Below are 16233 nucleotides of genomic sequence, written 5' to 3'. Positions count from 1 at the left end.
TTCTCTCTTTCCAAACTAACGAGCAGATCTCACAATGTCTTTGTTCCTACCAGACTGAACAGTCCTGGTGTACATCAGGGACCATTTCATGATTTAGATGTATTTGTATATATCAAATATCTAACTACATTATCCATAAAGATCAGATCAGGTTGTATAGACATTTCTGATAGCAACTTTAGCTATCTACAACCATCTTTGATGTAAGTGCAGCAGTTACACCCTAAACGCTGACTGTACTTTTTTGCATAGATGCTGCCTGGCTTGCTGAGTTCCTCCAGCATTTTGTGTGTTCCTCAAGAACTTGGTCCTTCAGTGTAACCAGCATATTTGCATTCTATCTCAATCTGAGCCATTTCTATTCCCCAAATCTAATCTTGCTAAAGCTGATTTTTACTACAATATTACAGGAATGCTGCACTGAAAGATGCAATGAGTTTAAATTGGCTCTCCTGTGTTCTGCAGATGAATGTTTTTAAAAATTCACTTAAAAACACATCGAAAATTCCCTATTCCTTGGTGTTATTCTTCTACTAAAGTGAAAATATGGGTTGTTTTTTTTAAAATTTCCATTTGCCCTTCAGAGTAAGTCGCCCTTAAGCAAGCTGTTACACTGCAGTTACTGCAGTGACATCTACCCAATCATGTTATCAAAAGCAGGAAAAATCCGAAATTAAAGTGCTGTAGGTTCTGAAAATCTGACTAAAACAAAATGTAAGAATCAAGATCAAAAGAAATAAATAGATGCTTCTTTGAACTTCTGTCAAAGGTGAGAAAAGTTGGAGAAAATAAAGGGTTTTAAATTGCAGAGATAGTGAGATTCAGCACAAGGGAAATTTTGTGACAAGGTTGAGATCAGGAGATTCAATATACAAATAATGGATATTTCTGAAAGAGGGTGGTAAAGATTGAAAAACAATAATGTTCATGTCTAAAGGTATTGTAAGTATAAACTGAATGAAAATTTGTCAGAAGGGCATGCGGGGGGGGGGGGGGTAACTTTCCTGGAGATTGATAAGAACCAGGACCTCAAATGGACCAGCCACAGAAATACTGAAACTTCATGAGCTGGGCAGAGACTGTTAATCCTGTGGTAATTGATGCATGGGACCGACAAGCTTTTCCAAAGTACAAGTCAAGAGCATGATGGAATTAACATTCCACTTGCATGAATGTGCAACAATATCTGGAAATATAACAGTAAGTATGATTGGCACCCCTTCAATCTCTCTAGACATGAAGCACAGAATCATACACTACCCTGCATGGAAATATGCACTGTTCCTGGCCATCAATCAGAATTTCCAACCCATAACAGTGTGAATACTTTCACCAGAAGTAATGCCATCTTTTACAAAGATGGGTAGTAAATGTTGGCCTTCTTGCCGCTGTTTAATGTTAAATCTCAGTTTTGCAAACTAACTTTTTTTTCTGCTGTCAGGACACTAATCCATGCCTATGTTCGCCTGAAATGTGACTATCCGATGCTTTTCCAGCATCCTCTTCCCTTCCATCTAACCTCATTTCAAAATTTTCAGTTTTTCACTCCTGGCGTGCTACATTGACATAGTATTTCTTTGCTTACTAATCTACATTCGGTCTTAGTTTATATCTAATGTTCCTCTGTTGTCCTGCATCTCTGAATATCAATAACTGCATCCGACCCTGATCTATAGTCCATTGATCCATCTTCCAATACTGCAGGTTGAGCATCCCAATTTAAACTGCCACATCTTTGCTTTGGCCCCGAACTCTGACAGTCCTTCCCGAAATGTCTCTTTCCATTACCTTCCTCTTTTAAAATGCTTCTTAGAATATACTGCTTTGCCCGAGTTTCTGTTCAACAATCTTGTATAAATATTATAGATGCCAAGTGTTCTATACTACACTTGATTCTTTTTCCCCACGTATCAGAAAATATTCAACTTTACAAATACTCCTATTTACATTAATGAACTGTAAAATCTCCTCGGTGACTACCTGCTACAATGATATTCTGAAGGTGAGACGGTCCCGCCCCAGCCAGTGCGATTGGCGGTTCGCTCTCCAGCCGCCGAGCTTCAGCTTCGCCCCGGTTGAAGCGTAGTTGCGTAAAGATCCCCTCCGTGTGCTGTTGTCCGCGCGTAAGGGAGGGTATCGGTGACCATCGCAGGAGCTTGGCATCGACAGCTCGTGGTCGGGAACTGAGTTGGATTAAGTCGAGCGGAGTTGAGTGAAGTGGCTGGTGGGCTGACTGATGGTGAATACCTTCAGCTGGGCTGACTTCACCGGACTGCGCTGACAAGGGCCAGAGTGGGCTGGACTGGACTGAGCTGTACCGGGTCGCATGGTGCTGGGCTCCTTTTGTGTTGGGCATCTTGTCGGTGACAGCGCTCCGGTGGCGAGAAGCGGTGCCCGGCAGGGACGGAGGGTCCGGAATTGCTGCGCGGCTCCGCCCCCAAGCGCCCTTCGCGGACAGCGGACGCCGGTCTCTGGACCATTTCAGAAGGGCCGTTGCTGACCCACAGATTTCTTCAAGCGTGCGGGGTGAACACGCCATTTTTGTGAGGTGCTCGGGAGGTAAATAGCCGCGATGGAGAAATACGACAAAATCGCGAAAATCGGAGAGGGTTCTTACGGCGTGGTGTTCAAATGCAGGAATAAAGTCAGCGGACAGATAGTGGCGATTAAGAAGTTCGTGGAGTCGGAGGATGATCCCGTTATCAAGAAAATCGCCATGCGCGAGATCCGGTTGCTAAAGGTAAGACGGGCATTTCGACCACGAGCTTTCCTTCTGAACCCCCCCCCCCTTTAATACCCCGGCAGCGCGCGGTTGTTTATTTGGGATTCGGGCATTCCCCGCCCTGGTACGGGTTGGCCATGAGCCGCCCATCAAGTATCAGCGTGGAGTTCGCTCGGCTGGCTGACTTTAGTCTCTGGTTATGTTGGTTACACTTGGTGAGCGAGCGATGCGGGTGGCGTCTGAGGAGTAAATTCGGGGAGACTCTGCAACGTGCCAAAGCGCAGCTGACCCCGCGCTTTCGGTGTGTCTGGTGAGGCTGCCGCACGGTCAGCTGGTCACAGCCAGAGTGGTGTTAGTGACCCTGTCCATGCTCATTCCAGTCGAAAGTATACCCTTGAGTCACAGGATCTATCTGCAAGGTGTGCGACACACTCAACTCACACTGTGTATGTTACCTGTTTTAGTTCAAAAAATCAAAAGTACTGCATGTTTCCCCGCGAGACCGCAGACCTGGCATCGCGCTGCGAACTGCGTGAGGAAAATCACCCGCCCAGCATTCTAGTTTTGTTCAGGTCTAATCCATTAATCACAGCCTTCTTTGATCCCAATAGGTGTTCCCGGAATGAACATTTTAAATGCGGTCTGGAGCAAATTAATTATTACAGGTGTAAGTTGTCATTCCTTCAATGTCCAACAGTTGATTGGTCTCAGTTATAAATTGTTCTTGAACATTTGCAAGAATGAATATTACACTTTTCATATATTGAAACTATTGACAAATATTTTTGCGATGTACCGACATGGGAATGTCCAAATTCACACCAATAGCAGTGACTTGAATTGCAGGTCTTTCTCACAAATGATTGAGGAATATATCTTGTACAGTATATCAAGGGAATTCCTCTACTTTGTCCAATAGTATCAACGGAAATGTTTCATTCAACTGACTGAGTCATGTTTATTCTGAAAAATAGCAAGTGACCCCCCCCCCCCCATTATGAGGAACACCTGTGTGGATGGGGTGTTGTGTTGCAAATGTTGATCTACCAAGAAGATGCCTCATCTGTTCATGTGTCAAGAAATAGGAATTTGTGAATTCTATAGAGGCTAAATTCTGTACCTGAAAAACGTTATTGTGGTGGTCACCTTTAGTCCCCCAGGACTACACTCAAATGTAGGTTAGACAATCTCTTTGTTCTGGGTCCTGGAGATAAGGCTTTGCCACATAACCTATTTGAGACTGGAACAAAGTGAGGAGATGGATTTGCAAAAGGAAATGACATTTCAGTACTGTGTCAATCTGTAACTGCTTTAGCTGGATAGGAAATCAGCCGTGTGCTATGAATTCCTTCCTGTGAAAGCTATTACCTTGTCTGGATTACACAGCTGATAAGTACACCTGGTGTGTAACAGTGTACTTGGAAATTTTACGTCATGTGCAGGGTAGTTGTATCTGATGAGGAAACTGGTTAAAAACTGCAGAGAAACATTACCTGTAAGTTCATATGAGAACATGCTCATATATCCAGGGATTTAGTGGCTGACATGATTAGGTTACTGATGGGTAAAGAGAAGTTGCTAAAGCTGAATAACAGAAACATCACCAACCAGCGGGGTATGAGTGCAAAGCATGAGGACACATGTGAGGAGCTACTGGTACCTACTGCCCATTTAGCTCAGTCATAGAGTTGTGTTTATTAGGCTTTAAATGGCCAGTATTAACAATATTTTATCATGGTAGACAGATTGATATGTTTGGGACAAGGTGACTGCATAGCCTGTAGATGCTGTTAATCTGAATTAAAAATGAAAGCTGCTGAGGGCATTAAATGTCTCTGCAACATATGCAAAGTATTAAGTGGTATGTTTTTGGCAGCATAGGAAATGGGACTGCATAAGTTTACCTGGTTAAGCACTAGTAATATTCAGTGCATAATTCAGAGTACGTGACTGCTCTGCCAACTGTGCCTGCACTTTCTAGATTTGGGCAAGAGCGTTTGACCTCCCAGTAAAATGGTTTCTAGTTTGAGTGAGCTGGGGATTTTCTCTTTGGAGTGAGGGAGGATAGGAGGTGATTTGATACAGGTGTATAAGAGGCATAGATAGAATGGACAGTCAGAGACTTTTTCCCAGGGTGGAACTGATTAGTATGAGGGTGCATAACTTTAAGGTGTTTGGAGGAACGTATAGTGAAATGTTAGAGGTAAGTTTGTTAGACAGAGAGTGGTGAGTTTGTGGAATGCATTGCCTGGGGTGGCAGTGACAGATACATTCGCGACATTTTAAGATACTCTTAGATAGGCATATGGATGATAGAAAAATGGAGGGCTATGTGGGAGAGACAGGTTAGGTTGATCTTAGAGTAGGTTAAAAGGTCGGCACGACATTGTGGGCCGAAGGGCCTGTATAGGCTGGAGGGTTCTGTTCATTTCCAGGTAAATAGAAAAGTTACTGCTCTTTGTTTCAAAACTCCTAAATATAATATTTGGTTTGCAGCGCAAAACAAAAATTGTACCATAATTGATATCCATGAATCAAGACAACTATTGTTTATATTAGGGATTAAATTTTACAACTGTAATCAGTGACTTGCTATAGCACCTAATCATAAGATCTGCTTTAGTAAAAAGAATGAAGAAATATGTAAATATTTTCCCCTTGCACTTTTTAATGTCAATTGCTATTGCCTGTGGTAGAGTCATACAGTTAAGAAACTGGATAGAGGCCACACATTATTTAAAAATATCTTTATTTACTGTATTTCAATGCTCATCAGAAATGCTATTCGGAAGGTGGTGATGGGTCACTGTCTTGAGTCCTGGTGATGATACTTACACAGTGCTATTGGGTTGCAAGTTTGTGCATTTAGATCAGTGATAATGAAGAGATGCTGATACATTTCTAAGTCAGGATGGTGTGCAACTTGGAGGTGAATATGCAGGTGATGGTCATACCATGCATCTACTCAGCTTAGTATTGGAGGTTGCAGATTCAGAAAGTGCTGTCATGGTAGTGCAGTGCATTTTGTATACGAAGCACACTACAGCCAACGAGCATCTGTGGAGCGGGGAATGCACATCCAGAATTTGGAATCAGGTTCCATGCAAGTGGGTTGCTCTGTCCTGGATGACATTGAGTTTCTTTGGTATTGTTTGATTTTCACTTTTCAGACAAATCAGGGGTATTCAAACTTGCAGATGGTGGAAGGACTTTGGGTGTCAGAAGGCAAGTGGCTTCCTAGAGTATATCCAAGCCTCTGATCTGCTGTGTAACTGTGGTATTTATGTGGTTGGTCCCACTAAGTTTCAGGTCAGTAGCTGTCAATGATAAGGTGCTCATGATGGTAATGGTACTGATTGCCAGTGGAAGATAGTTAGATTTTCTCTTGTGGAGCTGGTCAATGCTTTGGCACAAAAGACATAAAGGCAGTGTAGGCACCTGGTCCTTCAGCATGTTCTGCCCTTCATTAACATTATACTGATCATTGCCATTTTCCAAGACTTGCCCCATATCCCTTGATTCCCTTTTGAATTTCAAATTAAATAAACAGGTATTTACAGGTCTGTCTTTTCAATGAAGACAGTAACTGAACCTCCACAATTTTCTGGGTAGGAAGCTCCAAAGGTTGATTATCTTTGGAATGAAGACAGTTCTCTTCACCTCAGTCCAAACAGCCTGCCTTTCATCCTAGACCGTGTGTCCTGCCCCTCAGCCAGGGAATACATTTCCCCTGCATCTAACATGACATGCCTTTTCAAAATTTTGTGTTGTAAGATCTCTCATTCTTCAAAACCGTAAAGAGTAGGCAGGTCAAAGCTATTCAATTTCTCCTCATATGGCAAACTTGACATCCTTGGAACTGTTCTGTTGAATCTTGGCTGCACTCCCTCTATGGCAACTAAGGAGACCAAAACTATATACAATACTCCAAGCACTTATACGTTACCTGCCACTTATAAGCCCATTTCCCATGTCGACTATGTTTTGCAGTTTGGGGCCATGAATTGCCTCAATTACTGAGGCGTTGCAGACTCAGCTGGACACTGCACAATCATCACTGAACACCCTACTTGCAAACTTATGATCAAAGATCAAAAGCAAAGCTATTGTCACATACAAGAACGTGTATGCACAGGTGGAATGAAAAGCTTACTTGCATATAGCATCATATAAGCTGCGTTTACAATAAAAACATAAGTTATATGCATTTTTTACAAGAAAGAATGCAATTAGAACAAAAAATATATGAAGTTTAATTGAGTACAAAGTGGTTATAGTGCTGCTAAACTGCAGTGATTGGGATGTGTAGGTTGATTCAAGAACCAAACAGTTGAAGGAAAGCAGATGTTCTTACTCCTGGCAGTGTGGAGCTTCAGGCTTCTGTACCTGTTGCCCAGTAGTAGCTCTGGGAAGCTGGAATGGCCCAGATGGTGGGGATCTTTGATGATATCTTATTAGGAAAGGTTAGGACTTTACTCTTTGGAGTGGAGGAGGATGAGAGGTGTCAGTGATAGAACTGTATAAGGTTATGAGAAGCATATGAAATGTGGACAGTCAGCATTTTTTCCCCAGGGTGGCAATCCCAGTACCAGAGGGTGAGTGGAGGGAAGTTTGGAGGAGAGGTCAGAGGTAGGATATTGACACAGAGTGATTGGTGTCTGGACCGCACTGCCAGGTGTGGTGGTAGAGGCTAATACAATAAGGGCATTTAAAGGACTCTTAGACTTTAAGAAAACTAGGTTGTGGGCTGTGTAGCAGGGAACGGTTAGGTCGTAGGTCGGCACAACATCGTGGGCTGAAGGGCTCATACTATTCTGTATTGTTCAGTGTTACGTGATGGATGTTACCTTCCTGAGGCAGTAATTACTGTCGATACTACTAGTCATGGGGAGAGATCTGCTTGCGATGTGCTGTGCTGAGTCCATTACTCTCTGCAGCTTTTATTCCTGCTCATTTGAATTGCTGTATCAGATGATGATAGAACCAGTCATCACACTTTCAATAGCACAATTGAAGAAGTTTTTAAAAAGTGTATGGTGATAAGCTGAACCTCCTTAAAATCCCAAGGCAGTAAAAACTCTGGCACACCTTCCTTGTGATTGCATCTATGTGCTGACCCAGAAGAGATTTGTTAACACTCAAGAATGTAAAGCTGCTGACTTGTATCGCTGCTGATCTCCCAGTGTGGGCCAGTGCACGAGCACCCTCCTTTTCCCTCGCTGAAGCCGATAACTGGCTCTTTAGTTTTACTGATGTTGGGCCAGGGGTCGGTGATTGGGTCGTATTAGCTGAATTGAATTTGAACTTTTTCTAGTGAACTCCCTGAGCAGGTGTCCACATCCTTTCATAAATATCAGTGTGGTGACTGTTCTGGTCAGTTTAGCTGAAGGCACAGCTAGTTCTGCAAAGTTAGGATGTTGTCTGGTCCCAACAAAGTCGCTGTGTCTGGTGCTCGCTGCCTTTTTTTTTAAAGTTACACAGAGTGAAGTGAAGCAGAGGTGGATCATCAAGCTAGCCCTTCTGACTGAATGTGGTTGTGAATGCTTCACCCTCGTCTTTATTGCCCATCAGCGTTGAGGATGGGGATGCCCATGAAGTCAGCAAGATGAGCAAGTTGGAGAGGAGTCTTTAAGAGGCGATGTTGCCGTGCTGCCGCTGCTTTTAACCTTCATGGTGTTCAAGTGGTATTGCTGAAGTAGTCTTGGTGAATAATTGAAGTGCTTTCTGTAAATAGCACACACTGTAGTCATTGTTCAGAAATAGTGGAGCAAATGATTACAGACAGTCCCCGGGCTACACATGCTTGACTTATGGACACCATAACATATGAATGAGCTCCTGTAACATTGTTAAATTCGCAAGTCTGATGTACATGTTCATTCCTACAAACAATAGAGCTAGTTATCTCTTTCTCCACTTGTAGATTTGTAGTTTTACTTGTTTTTGATGCTATTCATTATAATTCTGCAGAGATACGGTTACCGTATCAAGTGATTCTGAGCATTTTCTGACTTGCAAACAAAATTGACTTACAGTTGTCAGTAAAAATGAAATCCACTTATTGTCCAGAGTAATGCTTTGTACCCGAACCCTGCTGTATTTAGCCTGGTTGATAGGTTGGGAATCAAGCAAAATTCTGTTTTTTTTAACAGTGTTGGGTGTTTGAGTGGTGCTGCAGCACACACATGGGCATGTGGAGAATATTCCATTACAAAGGATGATAGTAGAAAGTTTTCAGAGAGTTTGATGTTCACTCACTTAAGAATATCCAGCCTTTGACCCGTGTTTGAAAGCAGAGTATTTCATGCACCTGCATTCTTTGTCTTTTCAGATGAAGGTTATGAATTTGGGAGTGTCTTTTGAATCAGTTTTGGCGAGTTTCTGTAATTCAATTTGAATATTCAGGGTGGCGTATAGGGAGTCAATGTGGCGAGTTACTTTGACCTTGCTAGAGTGAAGCCTCTGGGGAGTTGGTGGAGCTACACACTTCCAGGGCAGTGAGTGATATACTGTCATACTTGCAAGTTATGCCTTTTTGGTGTGAGATGAGCTTTAGGGAATGAGGAGGTGCAGAAAAAGTAGTTGAGTAACCAAATCCTGACCTGCTCTTGTCACTACATCATTTATGTAGCTTGTCCACTTGACTTCCAGTCAGTGATGAGGATATTGCATTGGTAAGTAGCACTGGATATTACCATTTGCAGTTCCTTCATGATCCATTGTCCTTCTAGCATGGACAAACACCCTAAGTGCACCAGCCACGTAAATACCATTGGCTATGATGGCACAGGGGTGGTGATGAGACTCTTGTTGGATTCAGTGGGAATATCTGTTTTGTCCTGACTGCGTTGTTCAGATTCTGATGCAAACAAGCCTTATTCCCTGAGGAATTTTGTGATCATGAACAAACATCCCTAATTCTTCAGTGATGGGGGGAAGCAGCTGACGACGTTGGGCTGAAGGCGTTATCAATATACTTGTCGTCAGGGTGTTGCATACTTCGGTGTTGCTCGTTTTCATTAAAACTTGATTAGGATCAAGAAAGAAAACTTGAAAGCATAAAATTTCCAGAGGTACTAATTGCACACAGAGCTCTTTGCTAGACCTTGGATACAGTAAGTAAGGCAGATCTTCCCAAACCAGACAGGCGTACACACTTGATGATAGACAGAACAGTCTAGCCTAGGCTGAACTGTTGACCTCTAGTTCACTGAACTCCAGTCCTAGAGTGCTGGCACTGATACTGAGCTCTCTGTATGGCTCAGCATTTCAGTGCTAATTTCTATTCCTATTCCATTTAAAGAATCTGTTCCCATCAATCCAGATTTCAAACTAACTCTACACAAAGGAAGGGCTTCAGGACATGAGGTCAAAAATGTCTTATGTTTTATAAGCTGGTTCCTTTGAAAAATATGGATAATTGGCCTAACATACAGTACGTGAGTACAGTTCCAACTTGTCTAAGTAACAAATCAGGACTGAATCTGAATATGTGGGAATCAAGTTTGCTAGATAACCAACGCTGATAAAAAAGGATTTCAATAGGATGTTTTCCTAGGGAGATAAAATCTAATTAATTTGCTCAAGAAAATCTGCAGATGCTAGAAATCCAAAGCAACACACACACAAAATGCTGGAGGAACTCAGCAGGCCAGGCAGCGTGTATACAAATGAATAAACAGTTGACGTTTTGGGCTGAGACCCTTCTTCAGGACAGAATTTAAGAGTCTACCTGCTGAATTTGCTTTTATGCTCTGGTCTGCCACAGAATTTAATGATTTTATCTCGCATTCTATGTCAAAACATTATAATGTATTGGCCCAGGGTAACTTCTGGGATTTACCTTCACTGAGTCAGACTATCTCAGGGAGATAGTTTTGCATTTTAGCAAGGGGTAAAACAGGTTGCAAGATTTTTTAAATAGTTTTAAACGTGCCCTTCTCCCAGGTAATCGGCATGAAAAACCTTGGTGTTGATTGTGAGCTGTAGTTATTTTGGGTGCAGATCAATATTCAAAGCTTCTAAGTCCATTTATTATCAAAGATGTATAAATTATACACCTGGAAACCTGTCTGCTTGCAGGCAGCCACAAAGCAAGAAACCTAAATAACCCATTTTTTAAAAGACCAAAAACAAAGTGCAGAGAAAGAGAGAGGGAAAAAGAAACGCACATCATGCAAGCCAATAGCACCCCGAACCAAACTGAGTCCCAGATCCTCCCCCGAGTAGGCCCCAGTTCGTCACCCCAGTGGGGCAGAAACACACAGTCCCCTGATCACCCTAAAAGGGGCACAGTGAAGAAAGCTCTCCAGGACTTCCCATCAATCATCAGTTTGTGTGGTATCACGACCATACTGTGGGCAGATAACTGAAGTCACCAGCAGGACAAAATCTGTGAATGAAAGAAGTTGGTTAAAAACTGTCATTGTTTTAAATTTATGTTAGCTACGTGAGATCTGTGAGGAACTTTTCCTTTTGGAAGGTACAGGTATAGGCTTCATTATTTGCTGAGAAACTTGTTGTCCTGCTATGTTCCCAACAGATCAATTAGTTTATTAATGTCACCTCCTTAACCCCTTTCAAAACTGTAGGAAACTGTCAAATGGCGTTAATGGGCTGCAGTGAAGGAGGAAGTGGCAAGCGGTGAGCATAAGAATAGGAGAACTGTAGATTTACTTTTAATTGAGATCTGTTCTGTGTAGTGATGTTGGGATGGGGGAGAGGGTATTCAGAATCCAGTTAAATTATTTCATTTGTGTTGAAAACTGAAGATGTTAAGCATGAGAAAATAAAGCCTTCTGGGACTCCAGTCGAATCATTCCAATTAAAATTCTTCAGTGGAACTGACGTAAGTGAGATTGTGAGCACTAATCTGAGCAAGCAATACCTCCATCTGAGCTTTTTCACCAGATTCATTTCTTTGGGATTCAGATTAGAAACTGACTACTGTACATTGAAGGTGTTGTTATGTAAAAATAAACTGTGAATATGCCAGTTGAAGCTTGCTGGTTCCTGTTTGCTCATCTAGAGATCTTCTGATTCATTCAGTTTTAATTATGCAGATCCATAAGCACCCTGGTTTTTATAGACAGTGAAATAAGTCTTATTCAAGTTTATAATGAATGCCTCATTGTTATTATGTATGTTGTGTAGTTAGCGAGATACAGGAAGAGGCATCTAATTATTATGGAAGAAAGAATTTGAATAAACAGTAAAGCTGAACTGGCTTATTGTCAATATGGTTGAAGTCAATGTTAAAAATCATGTGGTTAATTGCCGACTTGCTTTGGAAAGATAGTGGTAAATATTTATTTAAATATACACAGATAATTGATACAGATAGAATCTGTACAGATATATAGAATTGGTTTTTATTGCAGAACTTTAGTTTAAAATTCTTACCCTTGTTTTCAGGCTTTTCCATGGCTTCTCCCCATCCTTTCCCTGTACCGGATGGAGTTGGAATCACTGCACATAGTTTTCCCCGTGTTGGAGTCTGCCTTGCCTTTCGCTACATAGACCTCAAATTTTCAAAGTTCTGCCCCTAAATCTGCTGCAATCAGTTGATCATGTGACATATGACATATTTAATGACACATAAATTTTGCGATAATACAATATATTAACTCTGCTTTAATTAAACTATCACTAAATTAAACCTACTACGAGTACCATTCCAGCAAGATTGATCTACACATGAAGGTTCATACTGTGCAGGTCCAAATACCTAATTTGTCTCAATTCGGTGGTAAATAATTTTTCCTTTGATGTGAAGCATCTCTGAGTTAAAGGCAACACAAGTGCATACATGTACCTGAATGGATCGTGCTGATTGCTGCCCACTGCTTTGGCTTCACACCCGCGTTCAGTGGCACTTTGCCACTGTGGCTCTTTGGTACCAGCTGACCCTCCCTGGCTTCTGAAACTCTCCTGCAGCCATGGCTGAGCCCCAGGGAGCAAATTCTGAGACCTGGACATCAGAAGTTCAAATACATTTATGTTTTAAGAAATTAAAATGATTAACTAATTTCTAATCTTAGCGTTGTTAGAAATTTAAGAACTTAAGGTAAAGTATAAGTAAAGAACCGTTTACGTCAGGATTGGTAACCCTTTTGAATATTGTGATTGTAATGGCCGAATCTTGGCAAGAAACAGAGGGGATTTGTGCTGTGAATTCTGTACTGAATGCATCAGCAGAGTGGGAGTTCAGATGCTCCAGCAGATGACATCTGGCTTATCCCTATGACTTGTACACAGCCATGGAGGTGGGAAAGAGTTAGAATGTAAACAATAGTATTCTGTTGTTCAGCACACTCTATTTCATTGTTAAATTTGAATTAAATCGGGAACCTTTATTCAACATAAATGGGGGCAAGTTATTATTTTTCATATTATCATTGTAAAACTAATAATATGTACTCGCAATCTTGAAAGCTCGACAAGCTCAGAGAATGTGTATTCAAATGCATTTCAAGTTAGCTAATGGCTGATGTCAGTAGAATGATTAATAAAGCAGCTTGATTCTTATAAAATAGCACCCAGTTCACAAATGCTCATTTAGCTAAAAAACAAATGCTCCCTGTCTCGTATCATTCAGACCCAGACCTAAGTGATTGAGTCCTCATTGAACTCTGGTCTATTAAGCTGCAATAAACTGCTCACCACAGGAACAATTTCAGATGACAGTCCACCCACCGTGAGTGTCGCCTTCTGTCAACCAGTACTGGGCAATAAATGCTAGCAATACTCACACACTGACTTGGGATTTACAGTTGTAATCGTGTCAAGGCTGGCATTATTGGTGTGTAAAACTGATAACAACATCTGGTCTCCATGAATGAAGTTAAAGTCAGAAACATACAAGGTTACAGTGATAACTTGCTGTTATTTGCCTGTCTTGGAATTTCAATTATTTATCCACTGGCTGTAAGGATCAATTAAAATATTAAACCATATTTGGTCAGAATTAACTGATCTTGAACTCTGTAATACTGTTGACGACTCACTAACTTGAGAATCAGTTTTTATAGATTTCTTCAAATTTTTTATATTTGTATTTCACTATTTATGATTTTCCCTTAACTCCCTCTGTATCTTTAATTTGGTTTCTCAACAATGATTCAAATGTGATCTATATTTCTTACTGTTTGATGGTTGGGCTGTAATCTGTGAGAATGATTTGATCTAATTAGCTGCGTTACCTGTCTGTTGTTGAAAGCCACAGATCCCATGTAGGTGTTAGGTTCAAGGCAACATTGGCCAGTGCAGTGGAGCTAATTAAAACCCAAGGGTCCCTTTTAATAAGAATACCAGTAGCTGTTTCTTTACTGCTGACTACAATATCCAAGGTCAATGATGACTTTCATTTTAAACATTGAGTCTGCCATTATCTTAATCTAGAAATTTTGCATGTGGTTTTCTTAGTTTATGGCAAATTAACACATCAACTATAAAATACGTTTCAAAGTTAATCTTGTTGATTCTATTAGTGATAATAATACCAGGAATATACGCTTCCCGGGCTTCCAGCAGGGTACAGTTGTTGATTATAACTGACGTTTTGATGACAAACTCTGCTGTCTTCCAAGAGGATCGCAGAGTTTGTCATTGAAACGTTGGTAATAATCAATCCCAGTACTGGCCTGGAAGCCCAAGAAGAGTTTACTTGTCATGTACACAGGGAAAGCACTGGATCCTTTTTCTGCACCAGGAATATGTTTTGCACTTTGGCCAATAAATGGCAATATCACTTGTGTCCATATGCTGGCAAGTGTTTCTTAATATCAAAGGCTGGAGTTCAGGGGTTTATCCCTTTACAGGGACTAAAACCATCTTCTATGGTTGTTCCCTCCCTCCTGATCAGAGCCATGAAGTCATACACCTTAGAAACAGATCCTTTGGCCCATTGAGTTTGTGCTAACTGGTACATTTTTCTATTTCATTCTCCCCCAATTCTACCATGAATCTTCACACTAGAACAACTTACAGTGGCCAGTGAACCTACTAACCCACACGGTTACAGGGAGAATGTCCATACAAACAACTCCATTGAACACAGGTGCCTGGGGCTGTGAGACAGCAGCCCTACTCACTATGCCATTCAATTTTTATCTTCATTTTTCTCTTCTTCCTAGTGAGCCCAGTTAGCCTATCCTCTATTGTTTTCAGCCTTAACATTATCTTCATTGCTCTCTATTGAACAATTTCCAGTGACTGCTTCCTTTCAGAAGCGATCCCAAATTTGGATACGGTTGTCTCTGTCGGACCTTTCTAGAATGTCACACTTGTGTCACCAGACCAATAAATTATGAATCTCCTTCTGCCGTACAACTGAGCATTCTGTTGGCATTGGTGATCGCATATAATGCAATACTTTAAAGCTATTTCCTGTTTTAATGTTTTAAGCAGTGTCATTTTTTCTTGCAACATTTGCTAAGTGTCAGCAGAAGATTTTCAAACAACATTTTCCCCAAGAGCATTCACCTTTTCAAACCATTCTTTCTATGGGATTGTATGTAATTAATATTCTTATCATCCCAGTTATGTATCATATTGACAATTTTCTTTTAAAAAGGGTGAAGACTTGTAGATTGTTAAAGGATTTTGTGTAATGCAATACGGTACTTCCTAAATAGCAAAATCAAAGACAGCTTAGCATATTTTATACCAACCCATGTTTCCCTAGTCCAGTACATCAGCCTTCATTCTTATTCATGATGTTGACTAGCAACCTGACAACAAAACAGATTTCCAAGTAGCACAATCAGAACATGTTTGTCAGCAGCTGCTAGTTGCATGAAATATTGCATTGTGAATGTAGACATAATTTATTTTAGTTTATTGGGCACGAGATTAATCTGTTCTAACGTCACATATTTCTTAGTTTGGCTATTGAAAGTATACAGTAATACAAATACAGAACTGCCAAATAATTACTACTTCGAAGGCAAGCAACCATTTATTTTCTTACTGTTGTTGAGAATAAGTTTGCATTCACAGTAAATGTGTCAACTTGTAATGAAATGGTTTGTTTATTTTTGCATTTGAGGTGTGTTTTAAAATTTTGCGGGTGTGTCAAACCATGGGTGGCTATCTGAGACAAACTGCTTTTTTATGAAGCCCACACGAGGAAACCTGCAGATGCTGGAAATTCAAACAACAACACACACAAAATGCTGGTGGAACACAGCAGGCCAGGCAGCATCTATAGGGAGAAGCGCTGTCGACATTATAAGCGCTGAAACGTCGACAGCGCTTCTCCCTATAGATGCTGCCTGGCCTGCTGTGTTCCACCAGCATTTTGTGTGTGTTGTTTTTTTATGAAGCCCCTGGTTTACTTCAGATTCGCGTGTCAAGGCAGCAAATGCGCAAAACTGTAATATATTTAATGGGTTTGGGGGAGGGGTGTAGTTATGTAGAAATAAATACAAGGTCACGCACCGTCAGGTGGAGTCTACTGACAAAGTGGGTGACAGAAGCCTATGTGCACTTCCAAATATTCTCCCTTTGAT

The 16233-nt window shown here is 41.1% G+C and overlaps 1 protein-coding gene across 2 annotated transcripts in view; it reads left to right on the top strand.

The window, feature by feature from the left end:
* Window positions 1–2066: 2066 nt before the first annotated feature.
* Window positions 2067–16233, top strand: part of cdkl1 (cyclin dependent kinase like 1 (CDC2 related kinase)) — a 60361-nt gene continuing 46194 nt past the window's right edge. For both annotated transcript variants that reach the window (XM_073039814.1, XM_073039813.1), the window contains exon 1: window positions 2067–2740. In XM_073039814.1, the coding sequence (XP_072895915.1) occupies window positions 2573–2740 (168 nt within the window). In that variant the 5' untranslated portion in view covers window positions 2067–2572. The remainder of the gene's footprint in view (window positions 2741–16233) is intronic.

This window comes from Hemitrygon akajei, chromosome 3, assembly GCF_048418815.1.
Source record: "Hemitrygon akajei chromosome 3, sHemAka1.3, whole genome shotgun sequence".
In the NCBI taxonomy this organism is placed as follows: Eukaryota; Metazoa; Chordata; class Chondrichthyes; order Myliobatiformes; family Dasyatidae; genus Hemitrygon; species Hemitrygon akajei.
Note: the sequence above shows the minus strand (reverse complement) of the source record. Positions and strands in the feature narration are given on the sequence as shown.